Below are 27,570 nucleotides of genomic sequence, written 5' to 3' on the forward strand. Positions count from 1 at the left end.
CAACACTCAAGAAGCTGGACAAAGCAGCCCGCTTGATTATCACCACATCCACAAACATTCATTCCCTCCACCACCAATACAGTAGCAGCAGTGTGTACCATCTACAAGTTGCATTGCAGGAATTCACCAAGGCTCCTTAAACAGCACCTTCCAAACCCACAACCTTTACCATCTAGAAGGACAAGGGTAGCAGATAGATGAGAAAACCACCACCTAGAAGTTCCCCTCCAAGTCACTCACCATCCTGACTTGGAAATATATCGCTGTTCCTTCACTGTTGCTGGGTCAAAATCCTGGAACTTCCCAACATCACCGTGGGTGTACCCACAACACATGGTCTGCAGCGGTTCAAGAAGGCAGCTCACTTCTTCTCAAGGGCAACTAGGAATGGGCAATAAATGCTGGCCCAGCCAGCAAAGCCCACATCCCGTGAATAATAAAACATTTTTTAAAAATGCTGCTTAATGGCACTGTCGACAACACCTTCCATCACTTTGCTGATAATCGAGAGTACATTGATGGGGCAGTAATTGACTTGGCTGGATTTGTCCTGCTTTTTGTGGACAAGACATACATGGGCAATTTTCCACATTGCCGGGTAGATGCCAGTGTTATAGCTGTACCAGAAGTTTGGCTTGGGGCGCAGCTAGTTCTGGACACAAGTCTTCAGTATTATTGCCGGAAGGTTGTCAGGTTGCAGTATCCAGTGCCTTCAGCCGTTTTTTGATATCACATGGAGTGAATTGAATTGGTCAAAGACTGGCCTCTGGAGGATCAGCATTTCAGGCTGAAGATGGTTGCAAATGCTTCAGCCTTATCTTTTGCATTGACATGCTGGGCTCCCCCATCATTGAGGATTTTAGATAAAGGCATACTCAGCCTCTGTTTTGATTGAATGCTGGACTCTGGTATCCAGTGTTCAAAGGTCAAGGGGCCTTTGCTAGCACTCTGAGGGCAATTATCCACAACATTAAGAATTCCACTCCCCATCTAGCGCCCAAGATTGGTGTTTCCTCCTTTCTCTAACTGGGACAGACCACCATCCCCATCTCCTCCATTTCACCCTTACTAAATTTAGGGCCTTCCGCAGGATATTTCCAGCTCCAGTCTGGCACAAATCGCTGGCAAAAGCCAAAGACCTTACTTCCCCATATGCAAACATCCCTAGGGATGGAAATATAGGTGGAGTCAGGGGTCATTTCCCAGTAACACAGAAATCTCTGCTTATTGGCAATGTAGCCCATTAGGAAATCAAACCAGTAAAGAAAGTATCAAAAAGTGAAATGGACCCGTTTTAAATGTTGGAAAAAATGGAAGTATATTACTATCACAGCTTAAACCTTTATTGCTAAAAAGAGAAGTTAAAATGACATTAAAACAGGTTTAAGGAGAGAGGGAGATTGGAAAAGTTGCAACACAAAATTAATTAACACTTGCTAAACAGATAGTTTGGGATGGAGGGAGGTAATTGGGAAAAGTTGCGAAGGACAGAAATGGAACTGGACATTAAAGAGATTTTTGATTTAGCTTAAAATATGAAGCTGGTCAGCCTAACAATCTTGTCATTTGAGGCCTTAGGCACAGTACTCATAACCCAAAGATTCTACCATGCAGTGGCAATTATGTCTATCAGAGGCATGCTGACGTACAGTCCAAGTGATCAAACCTTTTCAACGAGCAAGAGCAGAATGATGCCTCAAGCACTCCATATCACAGTCCCAAGCAATCAAAATGGAAACCCTTGGAAAACTGGAGGGAAAACAAACAGAATCAAGGTCAGAACGGCCTAATCTGGCCATTTTACAGCCTCTTCAGGAGCAGCAAAATGGTCAAGTGTCTCAATTGGCTTTTCATCCTTTAGCCCAAATTTATTGAGATAGCTACTGAGTGAAAGGTCCCCTGGAATTCAAAAACTGGCCAATTCAGTAAGCTATGGAAGGTTGGGAGCTAACAGCCATAACAGATGACCTAATCACCATTTTGACATGGTATCGTCTATGAAAAATACAACACACACAAAGATGTGGTAGAAACAATATCATTCATATAGAGCATGTCATTTTCCAGACAGATTTGCGTGATTGGTATAAAAGCTTGTACTGTTTATTAATGATCTCCAAGTGTATATGTACAAGAAACTGCAACACAAACTACAAACATTTCACACAAGATCACCACACAACAGGAGCAGCCCAGGCTTTACATACTGAACCATCTCAGTTACAAATACTACAGGTCCAAACACCAAACATATTATATGTAGGTTAAGAGGTGACCGGTGTGTGGGAGGGGGGAAGAAATGCTGCCAAGTCTACCAAGAAACGTGGAGGCTTTCATTTTTTGTTTTTAAAAAAACCTAGTTATTTCACTTTTTAAAAGTTCAGATAGAAGGACCATCACATGGTTAGATTCTGTACTTCACCAACATAGCAACCTGGTATGAGAAAAACAAGAACTGCACTGTAACGATTCACCACTCAGTTCTACTCACCCCAGTGGGGGAGCAAAGGATGCAGAGAACAGACTTCCTCTGCACACTGTGAACCGAAAGCATAAAGCTATTCTTTGTAACAGATTTAAAATTCTGTTCCACATCCTTTTGAGAGCCACATCAAACTCAAGATACACAGAGCCCACCAGCAGATGGGCTTGATTTGCAAACACCTCCATTTTTTCCCTCTAAATTAAAAAATGAAAATTATAGGGATTTTCTTTTTCTCATTGAGAAAATATTCAAGTAGTTCGAGTCACTCCCAGTTGTCATTGCAGACCACTAACTGGGACAGACTTTTAGGACCATGAGTCATGTCCTGCAAGCACCAAGGATGGCCATTAAATCCATCAAATAAGACCTACCTCATCTACCTGTAGAAGAGAACACATGCTGTAGAGGACAAACAAACTCTGATTGGGGACCTCTTCCTCTTACACCTACTTTGCACTGCATGGTCACGAGCTGCGGGCATTGAACTGGAACCATTATTCCCACCTAATCTATAGCCATCCCACTAATTCCAGCAGCTGACTGGGGCTGTTAATCACGATGAGCATCTAGAGAATATGCATGCTCTCTGCCCTGTAAATCAACAGAAGTGATGAGCTGTCATTTATTAAAATAAATGGATAAGTATAAAATGCACTGCTCAAAGATACAAAATTAACAGAAAAACTGCTGGCCAATGTGAATCTGTTGTTTCAGAATAGTTATCACCCATCAAAAATGTAGGAGGAGGAAGCCCTGGTGTTTCAGCTCAGAGGACAACCTGTGTAACCATAAAATCATCTAAATTGGGTTGGATGAAAATCAAAACCTTTTTATAGGTTCTCGCAATTTTAAAAGGAGGTGGGGGGCAAAATTTACAAATCAACTATACGCTGTCTGATTAACAATGGAAGCGCTATTGAGAAGATGAGTGCTTGTTTTGCTGCAATCCCCAGACACACCGCAGCAGTGTTTGTGTTCGGTGGAACCCATCCATCATCTGCAAACCTCTGCTTTATTCAGATACCAAACTAAACATCTATACAGTGGCTTTAAAACACAGTTACTATCCAATATGAGGATATGAGGTTTTAGGACTTCTCTTTCCTCTTTAATTTGGACACCTTTTTGACTGTGCCATTTTTGTTGAGGAGCTTTAGAACTCTATCTTTATGATCCAGAACCTTCATCATTGTGTCTTTGGCCTCAGTGATCTGGTCAATAACCAGTTTGCAGCGTTGCATGTTCCCCTGTGAATACAATAGTGCAGAGCAATGTTACAGAAGGTGAGGAATAAATGGTATTACTACAAGAAGCTCCAGAGTAACTTCAAAGATAGAACTTGATACTTTTCAAGAAATCTAACAGCATAAGCAACGTTCATGGGAAGAAGCGGTCAAAAATATCACTGAAAACCTTGTGCTAATGGTATAGGTTAAGAAAGTAGTTGCCAAAGCCTAGATAAATGTGCACTTTCAATTTTGACTTATTTAAAAAAAGATTAATATTTGATACATTTCATGCTGCCCAATTCGGAACCTCACAGTATATCCAGTTCAGAATGCAAGGCTTTAATATTACCATCACATTTATGAGTTTACAAGTCATTGAACCAATTGGAAATAACATTGTATTGCAACCATCCACCGAATACACTGTTCTTACTCTGGGCCATCCTATATCCAGCTACATGTAGACTTTACACATTTTTCTCCATTCTCTGGATGTGGGTATCATTGACACGGTTAGCATTTATTCCTCGTCTGTAGCTGCCCCTTTGAAGCTGGTGCTGGGTCTCCTTGAGTAGCAGCTTAATACAATCAAGTGGCAGGCTAGGCCATCCCAGAGGGCAGGCAAGAGTCAACCAACCACATTGCTGTAAGACTGACCAGACCAGGTAAGGACGATAGATTTCCTTCCCTAAAGGGCATTAGTGAACCAGTTGGATTTTTACAACAATTTTTTTGGTCATTTTTATTGACACCAGCCATTTGTTTCCAGTGTTATTAAAAAACTGAACTGACATTTCCCTGACAGTTTCTGCACTCCTCTCATTTTCTTCCCTCATTCTACTTATTCTGAAGTTCATAAATCATGCTGGGGTACAGCTATAGACAGTTATGATGTTTTGGAATCCCATCCAAATGGTTGCCCTCTTATTCTGTCCTCGCTCATTTCCAACAGTTCTCAAACTTACAGTTTGCTGATTTCCTTCCTTCACCTAATTCAACACAGATCAGTAGTCTTTGTGGTCTATCAGTCAGTCCCAGTACAGTGCATTTGCCCCACTCAACTATCAGGACCAATCATTTGTTTAAACCCTCCTCATCCCACACCAATGTATACTATTTTAGCTGCTTCGACACACATGCCAGTTTACTGAAGAGCAACTGGAATTTACTCAATCTTGTGCATAATTAGCCTGCTCATGACAACAACCCAGATTGCAGGTGCCACTTTTGACAAGTCCACAGGCCAGTGGACAAGCCCTCCAACTGATCAGCTACATACCTGAATCAGCTCGTTGATTCGATGCATGTCATCATCTGCAGCCGCTTTCTTCTTTGGAATCAGACCCTCTTGCAACGAAGCCAATCGACTGTAAACATCATGTTCCAAACTAGTCTGTGCCATTCAGAATATAGGGGAAGGAACAGACAAGATGTAAAAAGGAGGTTCAAATTCTAACATTTTTGCCAAGTAATTAGATTGAGTAAATCCTAGGATAAGATATTCAAAACTGGTAAATGACAAAAGGGATTTTTTTTCCACTTCAACTTCCTGCTCTCCTCAAAGCATTATAAATTCTAGGTGACCTCTAGTGTTTTGACTAAGAGTCCAATCTTCATATATGCATTTTGAAACAGCATCAACAACTGGCAGTTATATACCACCCCTAGTGTGGAAGAAACATCCCAAAGGCCATCAGAGGCACAATTAGAAAAAATGTTTTCCTTTGCTGTGGCCATTTAAGGGATCAAATGAATAATCAAAGAGTTTGCAGGGAGGAGGTGATAGATGTTCAGAGGAAGAAATTCCAGAGTGTGGAGACTAGACAGTTAAAAGCACAGCTGTCAATGGTCGCCTGAGGTGAGGAAGGATACTGATGAGGGAAGAGTCAGGAACATAGATTTTGGGGGAGTGCAGGCATGTGTTACAGCACTGGGAGGAGATTACAGAAAGATTAAGGGACAAATCATGAAGAAATTTGAACACAAGAATTTCAAATTAGAGATCTTGGGGGCATTGTGAGCCAAAATGGAGCAGCAACAATGGGGTGTGGATGAACAGTGTGTTGTGGGATAGGATACAAGCAGCACAGTGAGGGGGTGAATTATTAGGCTGGCGACCAGAGGAGTAATGGGATAGTCGAATCTAGAGCTGACAATGGCAAGGATGAGGGATTCAGCAACAGATGGACTGAGGCCGAGGTGAACGATATTACAATGTAGGAAGTATTCATGATGGCATGAAAGTGGGATTAGAAGCTTAGCTTGTGATTTAATAGGCCATCCTTCAACCAGAGACAGTGGTTGGGAAGGGGGATAGAAATGGTACAGAACTTATGGAAGCCGGCGGGGGAGACAATGACTTCAGTCTTCCCAACTGAAGGAAACTATGGCTCAATCAGACTAGATGCTGGACTGGCAGTGTGACAAAACTGAAGAGTTGGGTGTCATTAGCATATAAGCAGAATGTGACTCCATGTTTATAAGTGACATCAACAGGGACAAGATGTAGATAGCAAAGAGGAAATTGATAATGTATAGATCTACAGATAACAGGGCAGAAAGAGAACCCACTGCTGGAGATGCCCACACTCTGGATAGATAAGATTGGAGCTAAGTGATGACAATGCAACTCAATTGGTCAAGGTTTTGGAGGAGGATGGTATATGGTCAACCATGTCAAAGGTTGCAGAGTGAAGAGGGAATTACAGTCACGGAGGATTAATATGTGACTTTAATTAGAATCCTAGAAGCTGCAGCATGCAAGGCCATTCAGCACATTGGGCTTTTTGAAAGAGCAGTTGTGATTCGGCCCTTTTTCACTTCCGTAACCATACAAGTTCTTCACTATCTCCAGTTTGAAATTCTCATCCTCTTGTTTAAATTTCTTCATTGCTTGTCCCTCTGTTTCTGTGCAACTTAGTTTTAAATTTATTTATGCAATCTGCCTCCGCCACCTTTCCAGGTAGATCCTGACAATTCAGTGAAAATAATTTCTGATCTCCCCTCTAGATCTTTTGCCAAATCTCTGATCTCTGGTAATTAACCCAAACGACAAAGGGAATAGTTTTTCTCCATCTAATCTATCAAAACTCTAATCTCATTATGAAAATCTCTGAGTCGCCTCTCAACCTTCTCTGTTTCCAGGAGGAAAAGTCCTAACTTTCCAACCTCTCCTCATAACTGAGGTCCCTCATCCCTGGTAACATTCTAGTAAACCTTCACTGTACCCTTTTTAATGCCTTTAAGTCTCAGTATGTTGAAGGGGTGGAAAACTGATGGGAAGATTCAGACAAAGTTGTGGAAAAATACAGGCACGAATTTGTGACAACATATTCGGGGACTTTGCGGAGCAGAGGACAATATTTCGGTAATAGTACGGAAGACTTGTGCTCCAGAATTTGACATGCCCCTATCCAAGCTGTTCCAGGACAGCAACACCACTGGCATCCACCTGGCTATGTGGAAAATTGCCCAGGTACATCCTGTACACAAAAAGTAGCAAAATCCAACCCGGCCAGTTACTGCCCCGTCAGACTACTCCCAATCATCAGTAAAGTGATGGAAGGGGTCATCAACAGTGCTATCAAGCAGCACTTGCTTAGCAATAACTTCCTGACTGACACAGTTTGGGTTCCGCCAGGGCCACTCAGCTTCTGACCTCATTACAGCCTTGGTTCTGAACTCCAGAGGTGAGGTGAGTGTGACTGCCCTTGACATCAAGGCCATATTTGATTGAGTGTGGCAACAAGGGGCCCAAGCAAAACCGGAGCCAATGGGAATCAGGGGGAATACTCTCCACTTGTTGGAGTCATACCTAGCACAAAGGCAGATGGCTGGGTTGTTGGAGGTCAGTCATCTCAGCTCCAGGAGTTCCTCAGGATAGTATCCTAGGCCCATCCATCTTCAGTTGTTTTGTCAATGACCTTCCTTCCGTCAGAAGTGGGGATGTTCACTGATGATTGCACAACGTTCAACACCATTTGCAGCTCCTCATATATTGAAGCAGTCCACCTCCAAAAGCAGCAAGAGCTGGACAACATTTAGGCATGGGCTGACAAGTGGCAAGTAACATTCGTGCCACATAAGTGCCAGGCAATGACCATCTCCTACAAGAGAAAATCTATGCATCGCCCCATGACATTCATTGGAATTACCATCACAGAATCCCTCACTAACAACATCCTGAGGGTTACCATTGACCAGACACAGAACAAGAGCAGATCAGAGGCTAGAAATCCTGTGGAGAGTAACTCACCTCCTGACTCTCCAAAGCCCGTCCACAACCTACAAGGCACAAGTCAGAAGTGTAATGGAATACTTCTCCCTTGCCTGGATGAGTGCAGCTCCAACACCACTCAAGAAGCTTGACACCATCCAGGAGAAAGCAGCCCGCTTGATTGGCATCCCATCCACATTCACTCCCTCCACCACCGACAGATTGTAGCAGTAGTGTGTACCATTTACAAGATACACTGCAGAAACTCACCAAGGCTCCTTAGACAGCAACTTCCAGACCCACGACCACGACCACTACCATCTAGAAGGACAAGGGCAGCAGATACATGGGAACACCACCCCATGGAAGTTTCCCTCGAAGCCACTCACCATCCTAATGTGGAAATATATCACCATTCCTTCACTGTCGCTGGGTCAAAATCCCGGAACTCCCTCCCTAACAGCACTGTGGGTGTACCTACACCACAAGGATTGCAGCGGCTCAAGGCAGCAGCTCACCACCACCTTAAGGACAATTAGGGATGGACAATAAATGCTGGCCTAGCTAGCAAAGCCCATATCCCTTGAATAAATAAAAAAAGATTGGAGATGTGGTATTAGTTTGCAAAGACAGAGGGATTGAGGGTGGGACTTTTGATGAGGAAGGTAATGATGAAAGTTTTGAAAAGGAATGGGACAGTACTAATGCCAGTATGGAGTACAGGAAGGAAAACTGGGAGGGAGGAGGTGAACGTGGACATGGACATGAAGCAAGACAGGAAAAAAATAGAAAGACTGATGTTCAGAGCTAGGGGAAGGAGAATCTGGGTGTTTGAGTCAGCAAGCAAAGGGGAGATTCAGCAAAGGCAGATGAATGGATGGTCTCAATGTTAATAAGTTGTCCATGAGTTCTTCACACTAACTACATATGAACATAGAAATGAGGAATAGGCCATTCAGCCCCTCAAGCCTACTGCGCCATTTAATAAGATCACAGCTGATCTGATAGTAACCGCAAATCTGCATCCTGCCTACCCCTTATAACCTATCACCCCTTTACTTAGCAAGAATCTATCCACATCTGCCTTAAAAATATTCAAAGCCTCTGCTTCCACCATGTTTTCAGAAAGAGAGTTTTAAAGACTCACGAACCACAGAAAAAAATTCGCCTCATCCCTGTACAGCCCTTTATTTTTAAAGCATGACCCTTAGTTCCAGATCTCCCACAGAAGCATCCTCTCTACATCTACCCTGTCAAGACCCCTCAGGATCTTAAAGATTTCAATCAAGTCGCCTCCAGCGGATACAAGCCTAGCCTGTCCATCCTTTCCTCATAAGACAACCCGTCCATTCCAGATATTAGTCTGGTAAACCTTCTCTGAACTGCTTCCAACATATTTACATCCTTCCTTAAATAGGGTGATCAATAGTATACAGAGTACTCCAGATGTGGTCTCACGAGTGCTCCTTATAACTGGAGCATAACCTTTTGTATTCAATTCCCCTCGCAATAAATGATAACATTCACTTAGCTTTCCTAATTACTTGCTGTACCTATATACTAGCTTTTTGTGATTCATGCACTAAGGCACCCAGATCCCTCTACATCTCAGAAATCTGCAATCTCTCACCATTTAGATAATACGCCTCTCTTTTATTCTTCCTGCCAAAATGGACAATTTCACATTTTCCCACATTATATTCCATTTGCCAGATCTTTGCCCACTCACTTAACCTATCTATATCTTTTTGTAGCCTCCTTATGTCCTCTTCACAAATTACTTTCAGCAAATTTGGCAACCATCCCTTCATCCAAATCAATTATATAAATTGTAAACAGTTGAGGTCCCAGTACTGATCCCTGTGGCACGCCACTTGTTACATCTTGCCAAACTGAAAAAGACCCATTTATGCCTACTCTCTGCTTCCTGTTAGCTTGCCAAACTTCTATCCATGCTAATGTGTTACCCCCTATACCATGAGCTTTTATTTTCCACAATAACTTTTGTGTGGCACTTTATAAAATGCCTTCTGGAAATCTAAGTAGAGTACATCTACCAGTTTCCCCTTATCCACAGCACATGTTACTTCCTCAAAGAACTCCAATAAGTTGGTTAAACATGATTTCCCTTTCATAAAATCATATTGACTTTGCCTGATTACCTTGAATTTATCCAAGTGCCCTGCAATAGCTTCTTTAATAATAGCTTCTAACATCTTCCCTATGACAGGTGTTAAACTATCAGGCTTGTAGTTTCCTGCTTTCTGTCTCCCTCCCTCTTTGATAATGGAGTTACATTTGCTATCTGCCAATCTAATGGGACCAACCCCAAATCTAGGGAATCCTGGAAAATTAAAACCAATACATCACTATCTCACTAGCCACTTCTTTTAAGACCCTAGAATGAAGTCCATCAGGACCTGGGCACTTGTCAACCGGCAGCTCCAACAATTTACTTAGTACCAATTCTCTGGTGATTGTAATTTTCCTGAGTTCCTCCCTGCCTTCCATTTCCTGATTTATAACTGCTTCTGGGATGTTACCTGCATCATCTGTAGTGAAGACTGATGCAAAATACCTGTTCAATTCATCTGCCATTTTCTTGTTTTCCATCATCAATTATCCAGACTCACTTTCTATAGGAACAACACTCACTTCGTTAACGCGTTTCTTTTTAAAATATTTATAGAAACTCTTACTATCTGTTCTTATATTTCTGGCTAGCTTTCTCTTGTACTCTATTGAAGGCGAAAGTGGAAGGTATACGGAGAAGCAGTTTAAGGAAACAGAGAAAAAAAGTTAGAGTTATCTTTGCTCTCCAGGATGAGCCTAGTTGACAGTTTTGGTAGAGGAGAGACACCTAAAAAGCATTTGATTTGACAGATGGTTAAATCAGTTTTACTTCCGATATGGTCAAGTCTACTCCCCTCAGAGTGAAGATGGGAGACAAAAAAAGGGAACAGTTGGGATTGGAGAGAATAAAGGTTTTACTGTAGTCAGGACATCAAAGGAAGAGTGGTTCACTACTGATACACTGTGTCCCCCACTCACCACCCACACTACTTACCCCAAAACTGGTTCACTCTCCTTCCACACCAGTGTTTGAACTTAGATATTCACTAACCAATGTTCCAAGCTAATGCTATCCCATCTGCAAATCAACTTCATCTCACCACACAACTTCAGTTTTAGACACTTTCTTCCTTTACATACCTTTGCAATGTCTCTGTAACTAACGTCTCTGTGTCCATTTTGACTGCTGCTCAGACCCAAGACTATTTAGTAAAACTCGCTTTATTTCTACTTTTGTCTGCTTACTGACCTCTTTCTGACATCTCCCTTCCTGACATTCAGTTACTCCTTTCAGGAATGTTTCCACCACACCTTCCCCCTTGCCGTGTAAATCACTGCTCCTTTGCCTTCCTGCTCTCCTGTCACTCTTCCAAGCATGAATAGTCCTTGAATAAGCTCGCAGCTACTCTGTCTCTTTCTTAGGCATTCTCCAAAGGGCTCACCAAGGCAACCATTACTGCCTGCTTATGAGCAGCAACCCTAATTGTTCCCCCTCCTCTCCCAAATGTTCCCGTCGTTTTACACCCTCACCAACTACCTCCTCATCTTGTTCATTGCAGCTGCCACTAGCCCTCTTGGACTCTGTCAGCAGATCACAGCCGTCTGGATTTCCAATAGAATGCCAGTTCGCTTGCGAACAAGGCCTTTTCCAACCACAATCTTAATATGGACGCTTGTACTGACATCATGGTTTTGATAGCAACTTAGTTCACAGATAGTTCATTGCTGAAAAAGTAAAGTGGGACTTTAGGGGATGGAGGGGATAATACGGGATGAGGATTTTAAAAGGTGGGACAGAACAAGGGGAGGCGCTCGAGGGTACATTGGGAGTAGGGGGAGATATCAAATTTTGATTTACTGATAAGGGCCATGGTGATCTGAGCAGGCAATATGGTGAAGCCTAGAGCCAGGTGGGCAAGGCACAAGCCAAATAGGGTCTCCAACTGGAGAAGCATAACAGTCACAGTTGACTTTGTTCTCACCCAGTTTCCACAAACTTTCAGGGAGGTTAGCTGGACACCATCAGTAGAACCCTGGCCGATCTCTCCCTCTTGAACTTTAAGATGCAGGAGGTGAGTGCTGCTTCCTAAGCTCAGACCAGCCAATTCAAAGACAAGAATTGGTTGTTTATGACTCAGCTGCCAACTGGTTAAATGACAGGGACTTGTGGAGTGGGATATCTCGAAGTAAAGAACACATTGGGCCAAAAAGCCTCATTCTATGATGTAAACTTCTGTGATTTAATATGAGTTTAGGATTAGTTAGAACATTGTCATCCTCAAGTTTAATATGCATTGTGTCAGGTGACAGCACTTTCTTTTACTGCCTGGTAAATATGAACATTATACATTTCGGTAGACAAACATTTTAAGCTAAAATAAAAACAAAAATGCCGGAAATACTCAGGTCTTTGTGTGGCCTTTACTGTGGCCTTTCATCAGAACTGAAACATTAACTCGGTTTCTCTCTCCACAGATGCTGCCAAACCTGCTGAGTATTTCCAGCATTTTCTGTTTTTAATCAGATCTCCAGTATTTAGCTTTTGTACGCATTTTAAGCTGCTCTGCAATGCAGTGAACTAATTTGTTATTGATGGAGAAATTCAACTGCATTGTTTAACATGCTGCAGGTGTGCATTTGTTCAATTATGGGTTTTGGACTGTATTTAGAGACCCGTGTGAAGGCTGAAGCAACTGTGGAAAGGGAATAGGGTTCTGAGGGCTGAAGCAGTTGCATGATGTGACTCAGATTCTTTCTCAGAGAGAAATGGTTAAACCCTGGAGAGGTGCAAAAGCTGGGGAAAGTCAAAGCTAAGACTGAGCAAAGGCAAAAAAGCACTGGTCTCAGATGAAAATAGCAGCTGGTTGAGAGTTACACTATCTTGACCTGAAGACATGGCTCAAAGGAATAACAGAGGATGGCAGCCCGAAGACTAAAGTAACTGTAAAAGCACCAGGGGTCAGAGAAGAGGCAATTAAAGCTGCAACAAGGCAACCGGAAAGGGATTGATGGCTTGTTATCAACTCTAGCACATCCTTGAGAGAGTGCTGACAGCACAAGTGCATGTTGGCCATAGAGGATTACATAGGACAGCCCCACTTAAGAAGTTTTCAGCACACGTTCAGCCCACAGGTTTGATGAATTAACAGCAGCTTCATGGGCACAAGGAGTTTCACTGTCACAATATTTGTAAGATGCAGAATCATCAAAACTGCCAAAAATACTTTATGCAGAGTAGATGCTCATCCTTTTTTTTGATACTGATGGCCTTTTCCTACACAAGGTAACAGCGTTCATCGCAGTGTGCTTGTATTTAGCAGTCTCCACTTAAGAACCACTGGAATGCTAGAAGCAGATTTACTATCAATAGCAGCAATCGAGGAACCTGGGGCAAGATCCAGCTTTCACAGCCAAGAAAATTCCTATCTAAAAAAATGCCGTTGTGCTGATGTTTTGAATTGCAATTAGTCAAATATCTAAAGGTTAAAACTGTTGATCAAAAATGCCAATGGCATGTACCAGTTAGAAACAAGTAGTCAGATCCCAGTAGCAGTTTCAGAATGAATCCTTCTATAAAACATACTTAACCTGTTAGCTCACCTTTCAATAAGTTAGCTTGGGATCATAATTATAAGTGATCACTCGCAACCATCAGTCAAGTACCTTGTCTTGTCTCCAAATATAAACTGGCTTTTGCAGCCACTGATCACTAGCAGACGTTAGCCTGGACAATGAATAATGATGGACAATGCATCCTGCACCATTACAGCTAATGATCGGTTAACAGCTTTTAGTGGAGGTCACTGCTGACAACCGAATATGAAACCCATTCTAGTTACAGAGCATCAGTGGCAAATTTAGATTCAGCTCCGTTGCACGACAATGGGTCTTTTGTTATAATGCAGTGATGCAAGAGGATGGTATACTTCAACTGGGAAGTAACCACATACCTAAATCACACTCCTTATACCCAGCAGAGGCATTTTCAGAAGTAATTCAGTATAACTTCTCCATGTAGAACTGATCCTTATCAAGTACTGCTGCAATACTTAGGAATCTAGATTTCCAACTTGAAATCAAAGACTCAGCACCATCCCTTCTGGTCACAGTGATGTCAGGCTGCTGCTGTTCACAAGCCAAGCCAAAAAAATATCAGCTGCATAAACATAACGTCTATTAAAACTTCAGTGGTAAAGCCATCAAAAATCACTTTGAAGTTTGACTGTTATTTTAAAAATTACTGCATACTCCAATACATTCTACTCAATATGTTTTGAAGGACCCTGTTAAATAGGATATACACATTGTTCACCTGAGATAAACTATTTTCAGCCAACAGGTGGCAAGTTTAAGACCTCTATTTTAACATTTTCTGAAGGCTAGGCATGACCTCTTGCCTTGCAGAACATGTTCACACACAGTCCCAATCTCTGCTTCATAAGACACAGAGGATGAACACCGCTGCTGATATTTCTGTATCAAAATTATGCCATTTATTGCCTCCCATAGTTTTATGATCAAAGAACTGACATCATCATGGTCAATCAACGATTTAATACAAAACAGGCCAACAGCAGTCACCAGTGTCATATAGATAATCCCTCCCCATACACCCAACACACAGTTCCAACCTCACTTACCAGCTGCATGAGTTGTGCAGCACAGAGGTGCACTTTCCAACCTTGGGCCTTGCAGACAATTCCTTTCTGATTGGCTATCTCCTGCAGTGTGGGCTTTTTCTCCTCTGCCATTAAACAGAGGACAGGTTAGAAAAGACATTAGTCAGGACTACTACGTAGCAATGAGCAAACCGAGGTCAAACAAAGGGAAGGGAGACTTACTGAACTTATTTTGGTTCTTGTCTTTTACAATCAGTAGAAGAGAAATTTTCCTTTGATTATATAAGGCTGATTCATAGCCGAATCTCACAAAAGGGCAACATCTAACCCAAGGCACTCTCCACCCCTCAATCGTGCAAAATGTTAAACAAAAATAATTTTCACTAACCTTCCAAGCCTAATTTTTACACTTTTGCTCATGTAAACAAAGTAAAATTGAAAGGAGGTGCATCATTGTCTGTAGCACCTTACATTTCCCAAAAGCTAATACACACAACACATTACGCTTAAGTAATGGTTAGCCATGCTGCTTAAGCTGGTGCTCTCAGGCAGAAGGTTGAGAGTTTAAGCCAGGACTTCTAACCTAAGATGACACTCAAATGCAATCCTAAGAGTGCTGCATTGCTGGGAGTGCTATTATTTGTATATATTAAATCAAACTCTAGTTGATCTATTCCAGTAGTTCAGATGGATTTTGAATGTCCTGTGACAGTACTTACCCTGGCAAATAAGCTCTCCCTTAGCTACCACCATCACCAAAACACCCATTAACTGCGCACACATTATGTATTGAGTAAATGATGTTTCTGAAGTAAATTAATGGAACACTACAGGGTTTAAAGCTTGATGAACCTGGTTCCAAACAGAAAGCCATTTGATTTAGAAAGATTCACAATTTATGACAGCCCCTTCAGCAAGAATGAAAAAAAAAACTGACCTTTGACTTTCACATCACTATATCTTTGAAAATGATGGTAAGCTGCTTTCCAGGGGTTCCTGTAATGTCGAAGTAACGTGACTGGGGGTCGAGGGCGGACAGGAACATACCTCACACCCTCTTCATCTGCAACACAAGTATTAAGTTGGACTGGGGGGCTTTCAAAAGTATAGACAACAAACAGCATTCCTGATAAACAGGCGATCCTAACCCCCATGTCATCCAATAGCAGGTGGTCACACACACCACACATGAAAATTTAGTAACAATAGTGTGAACAAAAGTGAAGTCAGACTGACACTGGTGTAGAAAGAAATATTCAGCTTCACTAGAATTGAAGGCACCTCAAAAATTCTGGGCTGTTTAAGTGACTATGAGAAGTGGGAGCTGTCCTTTCACACACAGATACAAGCTTCTCATATCATGGAGCCTCAATTGGTCATCACATTTTACTGAATGGTCTCAAATTACCCTTGATATATTGAATGTTCAGACTGCAGTTAACCATACCCTGATATTTACCATCTAAAGTACAGTCCTCAAGAGTTTAATACCGTACTCAAACGCACAGGAATTAGAAAACAGCCAAAGTTGATTTTCTCTTTTCACATGCTACAGAAAAGTCTTGGACTCCAGATTAAGAATAAATTTCTCTGAAGCTACATGTAATTTTAAGCAATGAGTTATTTGAATAACTTATTCAGTAAACCATTTATCTGTCTATTGTTTTGGATATGGGAGCACAAATCAGGTTATTTACATGGACAAATGTCATAATTGGGGCCACAAACATCAGTCCCACACCCCCTCATGGTCATAAACATCAGACCTGCTCCCCCCTCAGGGTCACAAACACCAGACCCGCTTCCCCCTCAGGGTCACAAACACCAGACCCGCTTCCCCCTCAGGGTCACAAACACTAGACCCGCTCCTCTTTAGGGTCACAAACACCTGACCCGCTCCCCCTCAGAGTCATAAACACCAGAACCACTTCCCCCTCAGGGTCACAAACACCAGTCCATTCCAGTTCCCCTTTCAGGCACAAAACCATTTTACCTATGTATTCTTTTGGAGGCGATTTCCTTTTTTCTGGTTTAAGGAGTACCGGCTTGCTGCTGCTGTTCTTTTCCTCATCCGTGCTGTTTGTTTCCATCATTTCAGTCTCTTCTGTGGAGATGATGTGCTGCTGTTTGCGGGGTTTCTTCCGGGGGGAAGCACCAGGCGGCAGCTCGTTACCAGGAAGGCCGAGGTTGTTCACCATTGGAGTTAGAGCAGTTGATGTCACTGACATGGACTGTGACGATGATACAGTAACTGGGATTGGCAATGGGGATAGTGGGGAGGATAGACAGAGGGAGAAGCAGAGACGAGGCAGAGAGGGAGAGAGAGAAAATGTGAAAATTAATCAATGTTTTCAAAAAGAACATTCACAACACCAGATAAAAATACATGAAAATGTAGGATCCAACCAACCTTATCAATCCTTATTGATCGGCTAATTCCTACTCCAAAACTTCCTATATTCCCAGGAGTTTAAAAGAATGAGAAGCGATCTCACTTAAACATACAAGATTCTGAAGGGGCTTGATAGGGTGGATGCTGAGAGATTGTTTCTGCTGGTCGGGGCATCTAAACACAGGCCATGCTCACAGGATAAGGGCCAATCATTTAGGACTGAGATGAGGAGAAATTACTTCACAAAAGGATTGTGAATCTTTGGAATTCCCTACCCTAGAGGGTTGTGGATGCTCCATCGTTGAATACATTTAAGGCTGGGATAGACAGACTGTTGGTCTCTCAGGGAATCAAGGGATTCAACAAATGGGCAGGAAAATGGAGTTCTAGCCCAGATCAGCCATGATCATATTGAATGGCGGGGCAGGATCAATGGGCCGTATGGCCTACCCCTGCTCCTATTTCTTATGGTGTTCTTCTAATTAACTAGTATGAAATGTTTCAATGTGGCCCAGGGGGACTGGCAGACTGATTGTTCCCTCCTGTGGGGAGGCACCTTCCGTTTACTCAACAGTTTTACACAATGGCACAGCCAGCAGCAAATTTACTATTGGAATTCAACTGTGCCACAATATTCTTTTCTCCCCTACCATTTTCTTTCTCAAAAACTCCAGATTAATTCATCAATTTTTCCCCAATAGATGCTGAATATTGCATCAGTAAGTGTGTTCTAGAATCCTTCTGCAAGTCTGAAAGACAAATCAATGGCAAGAATGAACAGCTTAAGTCTTTCACAAAAAACAGTCTATCTTGACACACACTCCACAAAGACAATGCTCTGGGATGCTTCCTAACGGGCCACAGAATACAGACCTCTTCAGCTACCTTAATTTGTTCCCCTCCCCTATACTCCAGAGAAATAGAAGCATTTAGTACCCCAATACCCACACAAAAGGAGAATTTAGTGCACCAGTGAACTGTTCACATCATTTTCACAAAGAAGTATTTGGCTGAAGGTGAACTACTATTCATGAAAGGGGGACACACGTCACCTACCTGATACAGGTTGCAGTGTGTCCACTAGTTCGCTCTCTTGCTTGATTTTAACCTCTGGTAATGCTGAGCTCATGGAGACAGGAACAGAAATGGCGACTGGCTGCGATGGAGGAGCTACCACTGTAGCCATGGAGACTGAACTTGGAGGAGTGGCAGACACAGCCGCTGTAACAGTGGACAAGGCAGTAGGTTGAGGATGAGGGGCTGCTGCTGCTGCAATGAGGGTTGGGATTGGTGGCTGAGGCTGCTGAGAATTTGGCTGGCCAGGCCCAGGCATTTGCTCCACGTTCTGATTGCTGACCGCTTCCATTGCAACAGCCACTGGTGCGGTCATGGAAACGTGGATCTCTGGTTTTGATTTGGCACTAAAAAGTAAGAAGCAATTAAATCATTTATTAAAACATCGCATTAGCCTGCTCAAAAGGAATACCCATTCTCTAACTGTCGCCCAAAACGACAAAGAGTGGGTTAGACATGGCTCAGTGCTAGCACTGAATCAGAAGGTTACACGCTCCAAAGACATAGCACATAAATCTAGGCTGACACACTAGCGCAGTAATGAGGGAGTGAATCGTAGTCCTTCGGATAAACTTAGGTCCCATCTGTCCCTAAGATGGACATAAAAGATCCCATGGCGCCATCTCAAAGACAGTCAGGGAAGTTTTGCCCGATGTCCTGGCCAACATTTATTCTTCAACCAACATCACCGAACTAAAATGTAAAGCGCTTTGGGGTACCACCAGGTTGTGAAAGGTGCTAAATAAATGCAAGTTAGTTATTTTTTTAAAAATCTAATAGGTGCGCAATGTCGCTATTTAAGGAAGGTTCGAAAATGAGAATTGATGACCTATTATATGCATTACATAAAGATCTGTGGACAGTATTCTGCCTTCTCCACCGTCAGTCAGAACTGTATAGGTTGAAATCAGCTCCACATTCATTATCTCACTTTATTTAGTAACTTCATTCACTGACCTCCACAGTGACTGGGAGCAACAACATATCCCTTGAGAAGAGTATTCTGCTTAGTTATTCTTCCACAAACTAGTGAGGCTTATTCAGTGGTTGATGGGTTAATTTGATTACCAATCTAAACTACGATTGAAAACCTTCCAAAATAGGCAAGAGAATGCAGTGGGCATCCTACTTGGATGCTGGTGCAGTGCACTATAGTTAAGGGGTAATTAATAATCCCAGGGTACCTTATCCCCCAAAGGTAGAATTTGAAAATGTGAGGAGAAAGCCCAAACTTTAATAGTCCTAGTTTTTATTTATATGGAGTGGTCACAAAAAAAACAAAAAATTTGAAACCTCACCTTGGGAGATTATTTTGGAACTACACGTTTCTAAGAAAATGACATTGTAAAATAAAATTAGTATTCACCCTTGTGAGCAACAGTGGTTAATCTGCTACCTGGCAACAGGAAATCCCAGGCTAGTAATGAATGAGGACCAGCAACTGCCTGGAGAGGGAAAATTATTGGTTCTGATCTACCATGAAGAGCTGAAAAAATTACAGTATGCTCTGGTTCACCATCATCTTTATTAATCAGGAAGGCTGATGAAACCATACACAAAAGGGAATATAGCAAGATTGTGTGTCCAGGTAAAATCCTGCCAAAGTAGGGTAGAGTGTGGCTAACGCAGCTTAAATATTTGAGGTAAGTTCCAGATGTGAACAAAGATTGGGAGCTTGCCCATTAGTATGTTGCTGTAGGGTTAAAGAGTTGCAGCAACTTAAAGGGGCAGGCAATGACAATGATGGACTGGGAGCACAGCCTCCAGTGCAGCTAAATAATGTCTGGCAGGTCTCCAGGATGATAGAGCTCTAACCTGTTGAAGTATAGAAGAGCACAAAGCTTGAAGGAAAGCAATAGAAAGAAGTGGCCAACTCACACATGACAACACTATACAGCCAAATATTTAGCAATCTTATCAGTCTGGTAAGTAAGCAAGACAAACCAGCTATATTTTCCTGGAACAGACTGTTTGTATTATGCCTGCCATTGCCTTCTTTCACTGTGCTAAAATACTTTAATTGCTTACCAGCTGATCACAGCCCCAGGTTTCACCTTAATATTGCCTCAAAAATCAGGGGTTACCAGCAGAAAATCTACACTCAAGTGTCCACTATATCCTCTCCCTTTCACCAGTTTCTAACCTGATCTCTAAAAGGCATCGGTACCTTCACTGAAGTTTAGCAACACCAATAACAGTCACCCTTGGTAGGCTCATCCAACTGGTCCAAGGCTTGACCAGGAACACAAATGGACTGTACAACCATGGTCGCATCACAAATCAGAAGATCTGCACGTGCACACTTTCAGAAGAGGACGCTACATTGCAATCAGAAATAGAACCAGTGGTTGATTTTTCCTTCCTGAATCCAGGGATTGAGGTCAACTCTAAATTATGTGCCAAAAGCTAGCACAACACAACACAACACAGCACAGCACAGCACATTTTTGGTCTGGAGGGTTCAGCTGCTTACTGGGTACACACACTGAGCCCTCAGAGTATTTTTTTTTAACTTGTTCATTGATGTGGGTGTCGCTGGCTAGACCAGCATTTATTATCACCCCTAATTGCCCTTGTTCAGAGCGCAGTTAAGAGTCAACCACATTGCTATGGGTTGACCAGGCAAGGAGGGCAGATTTCCTTCCCTAAAAGGCACTAGTGACCAGATGGGCTTTTACAACAATCGACAATAGTTTCATGGTCATCATCAGACTTTTAATTCCAGATTTTTATTGAATTCAAATTTCACCATCTGCCATGGTAGGATTTGAACCCAGGGCAGAGCATTACCCTAGGTCTCTGGATTACCAGTTCAGTGACAATACTATGCCACCACCTCCCCCGATCCAAGTGATCTGTTACGAAGCAGGGTTGACCTGGACTTCAGAGCAGATTATACTGATCTCGTACAAAGACAAGAACAAAGTACTGAAGATGTTGAAAATCTGAAATAAAAACAGAAGACGCTGAACATACTCAGCAGGTCTGGCAGCATCTCTGGAAAGAGAAACAGAGTTAATGTTTCAGGTCAGTGAAGGGTCAGATTCTGCCAGGCTTGCTGACCATATACAGCATTTTCTGTTTCTAAATTTGTTTCATTTCTGTCAATCGTACACAAAAACAGAGCTTGAGAAAAAGGCACACAAAACAATTAATGTTCTTACCCAACTGGTCGTGGGGATCCTGATGCATTCCGCATTGTGCCATCTAAGCGAGGGCTTGTAGCCTCTGTTGGCTGTGGAGGAATGAGGCTTTTCCGGACAGCCATACTGCAAAAAAAAAAGACACAATAAAAAGTTAAAATACCTTATTGAACAAAATTACAGCCCATTTATTTCAGGGAATAAAATGTACATTAGGGGCCCAGGTATTAACCCAGGGATTAGAAGTGCAATCACAATTTAGGGGCATTTCAGCTGAAGTCCAGCTGCACAAACATTGTTGAAGGTCAGAGGTCTTCTGTAGAACATCAAGCTCCAAGCAACCAGATCAGGTGTATAAGAACATGAACTGAATCATACTCCAACATACTCAGATCAAGTGTACATGCACTAAACCAAAATTCGTTGGCATTGCTACAGGACAACTGATCTGCCTAACAAGTCAGCTAAAAATCTTTTTAAAACAATTACATCATAAAACTCTAACAATGGCACTTAGTTAAGTTTGTTTTGGCTAGGAAAATTTATATTTATTGGTTGTGGCTACAGAAGTCCTCTGCACACGAAGTGTTTTCAGATGTTTGAGCAATAGACAGCATATGGATGGGATTATCTGAGACCAAACAGTATTTCCAGCGCTGGGAACGTCAGCTCAGTTGCTATATTGCAGCCAGCAAGCTTAATATTCCTTCTGGTATTCTCAACATGTTTCTACACTTGGGTGATTTATCAGATTTTCTTTTCCTCCACAGTTTTCCCCCCACCATTCCCTAAAACTCATTGATGATCATTGAAAGATTTTCCTCAATGCACATTAGTCAGATTTCGCTACACGTCCCTAAGCAACCGAAAGAATTTTCCTACAGTCTAAATTAAAGTCAGAACTCCCCTCTATTATCTTTGTCCCAGTCAAACTGACCAGGTGCAGTCAGCCAATCAGCAGTTAACCGTTCTTACCCATCTGAGGCTGGCTTCTTGCGTAGGATGCTGGGTCGTGGCGAAGATCCCTGTGCTGGAGCAGTCGTACTGTTGCTCTGAGTGTGGGTCTGGATCACAGTGGTGACAGCAGGCGTTGCACTAAATGTGCTAATGGGATTGGCTACAATGGTGGCCCCATCTGTTAACACCACTGCTGAGAAAAGGCACAGGTAAAGCAATGACATGACGTTCCTGATGGACTTGTGAATCCAATATACAGTGCTAGAGTAGATTTGACAATTTAACTAAAAAGGAAAAAGCAACTGGCATCAAGCAAGTTCCAAAGGTGGAACTCAGTGGGGTAAGTCAGGGGGCAAACTGCAATGGTGAAGCCCCAGGGTTTCTCATCAATTGAGGCCTGAAGCTGTTCTACACCCATTGTCCCAGCCAGCAATTATTAAAGATCTACTATTATCTAGTTTGCTTTTTGTGTAATTAAGACGACCACTCACTGTCTCCAGCTCACACTATTTCGTAAACTGATCTGGAGTACCATGTCCCCGGTGATATTTGGAACCAGGCACAGCGTAACTAATGAATATGATCAGGAACCACTTGGAGAGTACAAAGCATCCTCTATCCAACTATCTGTTTCCCCCTCAGTAACATTATGAAAAGCGATTTAAAAATATAAGTGTTTGAACAATTCCCAAAGCACGTTACAGCCAATGACGTCCTTTTTGAATTGTAATCACTGTTGTAATTTGGGAAACGTGGCAGCCAATACATGCACAGTAAAATCCCACAATGTGATAATGACAAGATAAACTACTTCAGTGATGTCGGTTGAAAGATAAATACTTCCCAGGACACTAGTGGGGGGAACCTGACAACATATTAACGATGCCCAGCTTTAGCTCATCACCACCATCAACCTCTCCTATGCCTATGTCAGACTGCTTGGACCGACATCCAGGCTTGGACGAGCCAAAATTTACTTAAATTAAAACAAGACGATTAAGGTCCCATTGTTTTCTAACCACGCTACAAATAGCCAAGTGGTTATGGTACTGGGTTTGTAACCCCAAGATCAAGAGTTCAAATCTCACCATGGCAAACTATGAAACAATGTAACTTCATCTGAAACAGATGGAAACGTGTTTGTACTCGAAAGAGTTACTGCATTTGTAACCCTAAGATTCAAGAGTTCAAGACCTTGGCCTAAATAGCCAAGTGGTTAGGGTACTGGGTTTGTAATGCCAAGATCAAGAGTTCAAATCTCACAATGGCAAACTATGAAACAATGTAACTTCATCTGAAACAGATGGAAACGGGTTTGTACTCGAAAGAGTTACATCTACTGTTCCCTCGCCACGGATTCCATCCTCCCCTTCACCATTGTCTCAGGCTGAACCAGGTTGTTCTAGACCTCAGTGTCCTATCTGAGCCCGAGCTGAGCTTCCAACTCCATACTCCTCTATCAGGAAGACAACCTATTGGTAACATTATTTGCCTCCACCACTGCCTCAGCTCATCTGCTGTTGATATCCCTCAACCACGGTTTTGTTACCTCAACTATTCTAAACACTCTCCTGGCTGGCCTTCCATATTGACACCTCAAATTTGTGCTCATCCAAAATTCTGCTGCCCACATGCAAAGGTGCATCAAGCCCCGTTCACCCAGTATCCTGTGCTTCCTGGCTTACAGTCGATACTACGATTTAAAAATTCTCATTCTTGTTTTCAAATCCCTCCATGGTCTTGCAACTCCTTGTTTACGTAACCTCCTCCAGCCCCACAACCTTACTCCAACTCTGACCACTTGAACATCCCGATTCCCTTCACATCTACAGTGTGTGCTTCCGCTGCCCTTTCAGGCAGACCCTTCCAAATCATAACTCATTACATTAAAAAATTCCAATCTCCTGCACCCATTGTCTTGTCAATTATCTTAAATCTGTCCCCTCTGGTTACTAACCCTCCTGCCAGTAGAAACAATTTTCCATGCAAACTTTATTAAAATGCTTCATAATTTTGAACCCGTCAAGTAAATCTCCCCTTAACCTTCTCTGCTCCAAGCAGAACTATCCCAGATCCACAAAACTGAAGCCCCTCATCCCTGGTACCATTCTAGTAAATCTTCTCTATACCCTTTTTAAGGCTTTGACATGCTTTCTAAAGTGTGGTGCCCAAAAATGAACACAGTACTCCAGAGATTTATAAAGGTTCACCATAACTTCCTTGTTTTTATACTCCATGTCTCGATTTATAAAAAGTATCCCAGATGCATTTTTAAGCAGCCTTTTCAACTTGTTCAACAATTTGTGTATATAAACATGCAAGTCTCTGTTCCTGGGCTTCTGTTAAAAAATTAATACAGAGCAAAATACGGTGCAATTAATTCAAATGTCAAGAATTCGGTCACAATTGCTTCACCTTTTCAGACATTGAGGATGCCTTTTTTAGTAATTGCTTCCCTTTTCTGTACAGTGATGTAGCCGAGCCCATAAATTACTCAAAATGCAGCTTCCTCTTTACCTGGTTTGTTCTCTGTAGTCTGTTGAGGGCCGAGTGTTGCAGGTTGCATAGCTTGGGTGCCAATAGATGTTGACTGAATCCCCTGTGCCCCAAGTGGAGCTGGCTGAATGCCTTGGGGGCCAATTGAAGTAGGCTGTAGCCCCTGGGCACTGATCGATGCAGGCTGGAGCCCCTGAATGTGACGTGCATGCGTGGTGTCCACAGTCATCAGTTGCATAGGGTTCAAATGGACAGTGGAGGCCACACCCACACCTGCTTGAGCTGCGATCGCTGCTGCAGATACAGAGCTCGGTGCTTGTGCTGAAACTGAGACAGAGATTGGACATTAGTGTTAAAAAGAAACAACTTACTTATTCAGAAGCTCATGTTTTTACAAAGAGAAGTTATAGGATCATAGAATGTTACAGCACAGATGGAAGCCATTCAGCCTGTTGTGCCTGTGTTGGCTCTTTGAAAGAACTCCCCAGTTCATTCCCACACCCAAGATTTTTCTCCATAGTTCTGCAAATCAATTCTTTACAAGCATATATTAGCTGGTTATGTAAAAATCATAAAACAAGTAGCCCAGTCTTTGCACTTAGTTGTTAACATGGACACAAACAAAGATTTCCTTTGTGCACAAAAGCAGTAATAATCATAAGACACTTTCTTTACAAGTTATGATTTCATTACACAACATGCAAATAAACCCTCACTGCTGTCTGCATCCCCACGCTCCCCACCAGTCCCCCGTGTCAATTGTGGACAACCGAAGACTCGCCACTGGGTTTATAAACATAGCACAACGGAACCCTCCTTTTATCTTCATCTCACCTGCCAAATGGAGCACGATTTATAAAACCAAATGAAGGGAATAAACACAAGTAAACAGGGTCAGATAGAGTGCATAAATCTCATTAAAGTGTGAAAGCAAATGGCAGCTTGAGAGTTTATAAGAAGTCGTCATTTTAAAATCAACTAGTTTGACATGCTGTCTGCTCCTCTGCTACATTTACCTTTAGGAGCAGTTAGCCACGCTGATTGTGACTGGTACCAGGGGCTAATGACCAAATGAAGCCATGGGTCCAGTCAAGGCCATAAGATGAGTGATGGTTCTAAAAAGGTGAACAAACTGTCTTTTTTGTCAATGCGCCCAAGAAAATATGGAATGACGGTTGGATTGCAATTGAAAACAAATTCTGGGATACCAGAGTTTTAGCTCAAAGGCTATGATCATTCTGATCTTCCTATTAAACTTCGCAATTGATGAAGTTACACATTACATCCTGTAAGCAATCCATCTCAGTCCTAATACAAAAAGTTTGGCACTTTTAGAGAGCTGATGGTTTGGTTAAAGGGATTTTCACTGTATTAATTCCGGTTCATCAAGTTCACATTTACAGAAAAGGAAAAGAAAGCAGAATTAGCAACTCCCAATCCTTAAAATTAGTGTGTTTGGCCCGGTTTCAAAAACTTAAATGTGCAAGAACATAACACTTGCCTGGGTAAATAGAGGGCTAACTGCCACATCTTTCCTAGGTTTCCTTCAACAGCTATATTTAGATTGATTCCGAACAGTTGTTCAAATAATTATTTTGATGACATTAATTGATTTACAAAGTCTTCAGATAAAATTTAGCAAATGCCAAACTTAGTTCACCTAAAATTTTCAGGCTGACACAATCGAAAACAGATATTTAAAACATACAAAACCCACATAAAATTGTCTTACTCTAAAGTATTCTGATGACTTTGAATAATGGCACAGCCTAGTGTAGTACAAATCAAGAAAATAGGTAGTCTCAGTTTTAACATCAGTAGGGGATTAGTCATGAGAGCAGTGATTGCCCTTCAGGGTCCTTGGAGCTCCAGGAGGAGATGGGGATGGGGGTGGGTGTGTGTGTGTGTGAGACGTGGGGAAGGATTGCAGGGTGGGGGAAATGGATGGGAATAAATTGAAAAGCCCAAGTACCCTCTCCTGACTACTCCCCAGTCACCCCAGCTGGATAACGGGCATATTTGCCTGTCAAGTGAGAACAAAATCCAGGGATGACTTGCCTGACAAGATGAACAGCCATTCGCACAAGGTACTGAAGAGTTGGCAGCACCCGTGGAGCTATCCATCAGGAACAGCCAATAGCCAATACTTTGGGGATTTGGATTGTTTAACAGCAACGCTTTTGTCATTTCTTTTCACATTTGTTAAATAAGAATAAACTTCAACTGGGCAGCAGGGTGGGAGATTTCAAATAAACTGAAAAATGTATTTAACATGCAATTTTAAAAAAAGTGCTGATTTAAATATACACAATATACTTAAAACTTAATAAATTCTATTGTGTTGAAGTCCTTTCCTTGGATATAGATGCAAGAACATCCTTGTGTATATAGTCCAGCTCACAGTGAAAACGCCTTTAGAAGAGATACAGCAAATTTTAGATCACAGAATTTCCATTAACTATGAGGGTGCAATATTGTCCATGAAGGACTGTACAACTTGTCACTAACTGGAACCTCCAAATTAAAATATAACAGCAGTCTTAACTAGGCTGCAACTCTGAACCCATACTGAATCACATGTTGTACTTTGCTACAAGACTGTGAAAGACATCAAGCAATTTTCCCACATAATTAGGAAAAAGAAAACTACAAGATTGTTTCATTACATTGGAGAGAGTTGGAAGGTTTCATTCGCTTCATGGGAATAATGCAAGGATCACAGGCTTCATAACAACCTTCATAACAATTGTTAGATGCACAAGCTAATTATTGTGCAATTAAAATTACACATGAACACTAATTATTGTGTAATTATAAAACACCTTTCCATGGTGATATATTACTGCAAGAAACTAGGTCAGATAATCAGTCACCATGCAGATTTTC

General features: G+C 42.1%; 1 protein-coding gene across 4 annotated transcripts in view; it reads right to left on the reverse strand.

Annotated features, from left to right (window-relative positions):
• Positions 1-2,081: 2,081 nt before the first annotated feature.
• The window catches only part of LOC121269754 (histone deacetylase complex subunit SAP130-like), a 63,466-nt gene continuing 37,977 nt past the window's right edge, over positions 2,082-27,570 (reverse strand). For 3 of the 4 annotated variants that reach the window (XM_041174644.1, XM_041174664.1, XM_041174637.1), the window contains exons 13-21: positions 24,706-25,011; positions 22,207-22,381; positions 21,253-21,357; positions 18,071-18,435; positions 16,616-16,873; positions 15,560-15,685; positions 14,644-14,747; positions 4,994-5,107; positions 2,082-3,732 (exon numbers count right to left, since the gene is read on the reverse strand). In XM_041174644.1, the coding sequence (XP_041030578.1) occupies positions 3,574-3,732; positions 4,994-5,107; positions 14,644-14,747; positions 15,560-15,685; positions 16,616-16,873; positions 18,071-18,435; positions 21,253-21,357; positions 22,207-22,381; positions 24,706-25,011 (1,712 nt within the window). In that variant the 3' untranslated portion in view covers positions 2,082-3,573. The remainder of the gene's footprint in view (positions 3,733-4,993; positions 5,108-14,643; positions 14,748-15,559; positions 15,686-16,615; positions 16,874-18,070; positions 18,436-21,252; positions 21,358-22,206; positions 22,382-24,705; positions 25,012-27,570) is intronic. The other variant, XM_041174654.1, reaches the window with a different exon arrangement.

This window comes from Carcharodon carcharias, chromosome 2 (assembly GCF_017639515.1).
Source record: "Carcharodon carcharias isolate sCarCar2 chromosome 2, sCarCar2.pri, whole genome shotgun sequence".
Lineage (NCBI taxonomy): Eukaryota > Metazoa > Chordata > Chondrichthyes > Lamniformes > Lamnidae > Carcharodon > Carcharodon carcharias.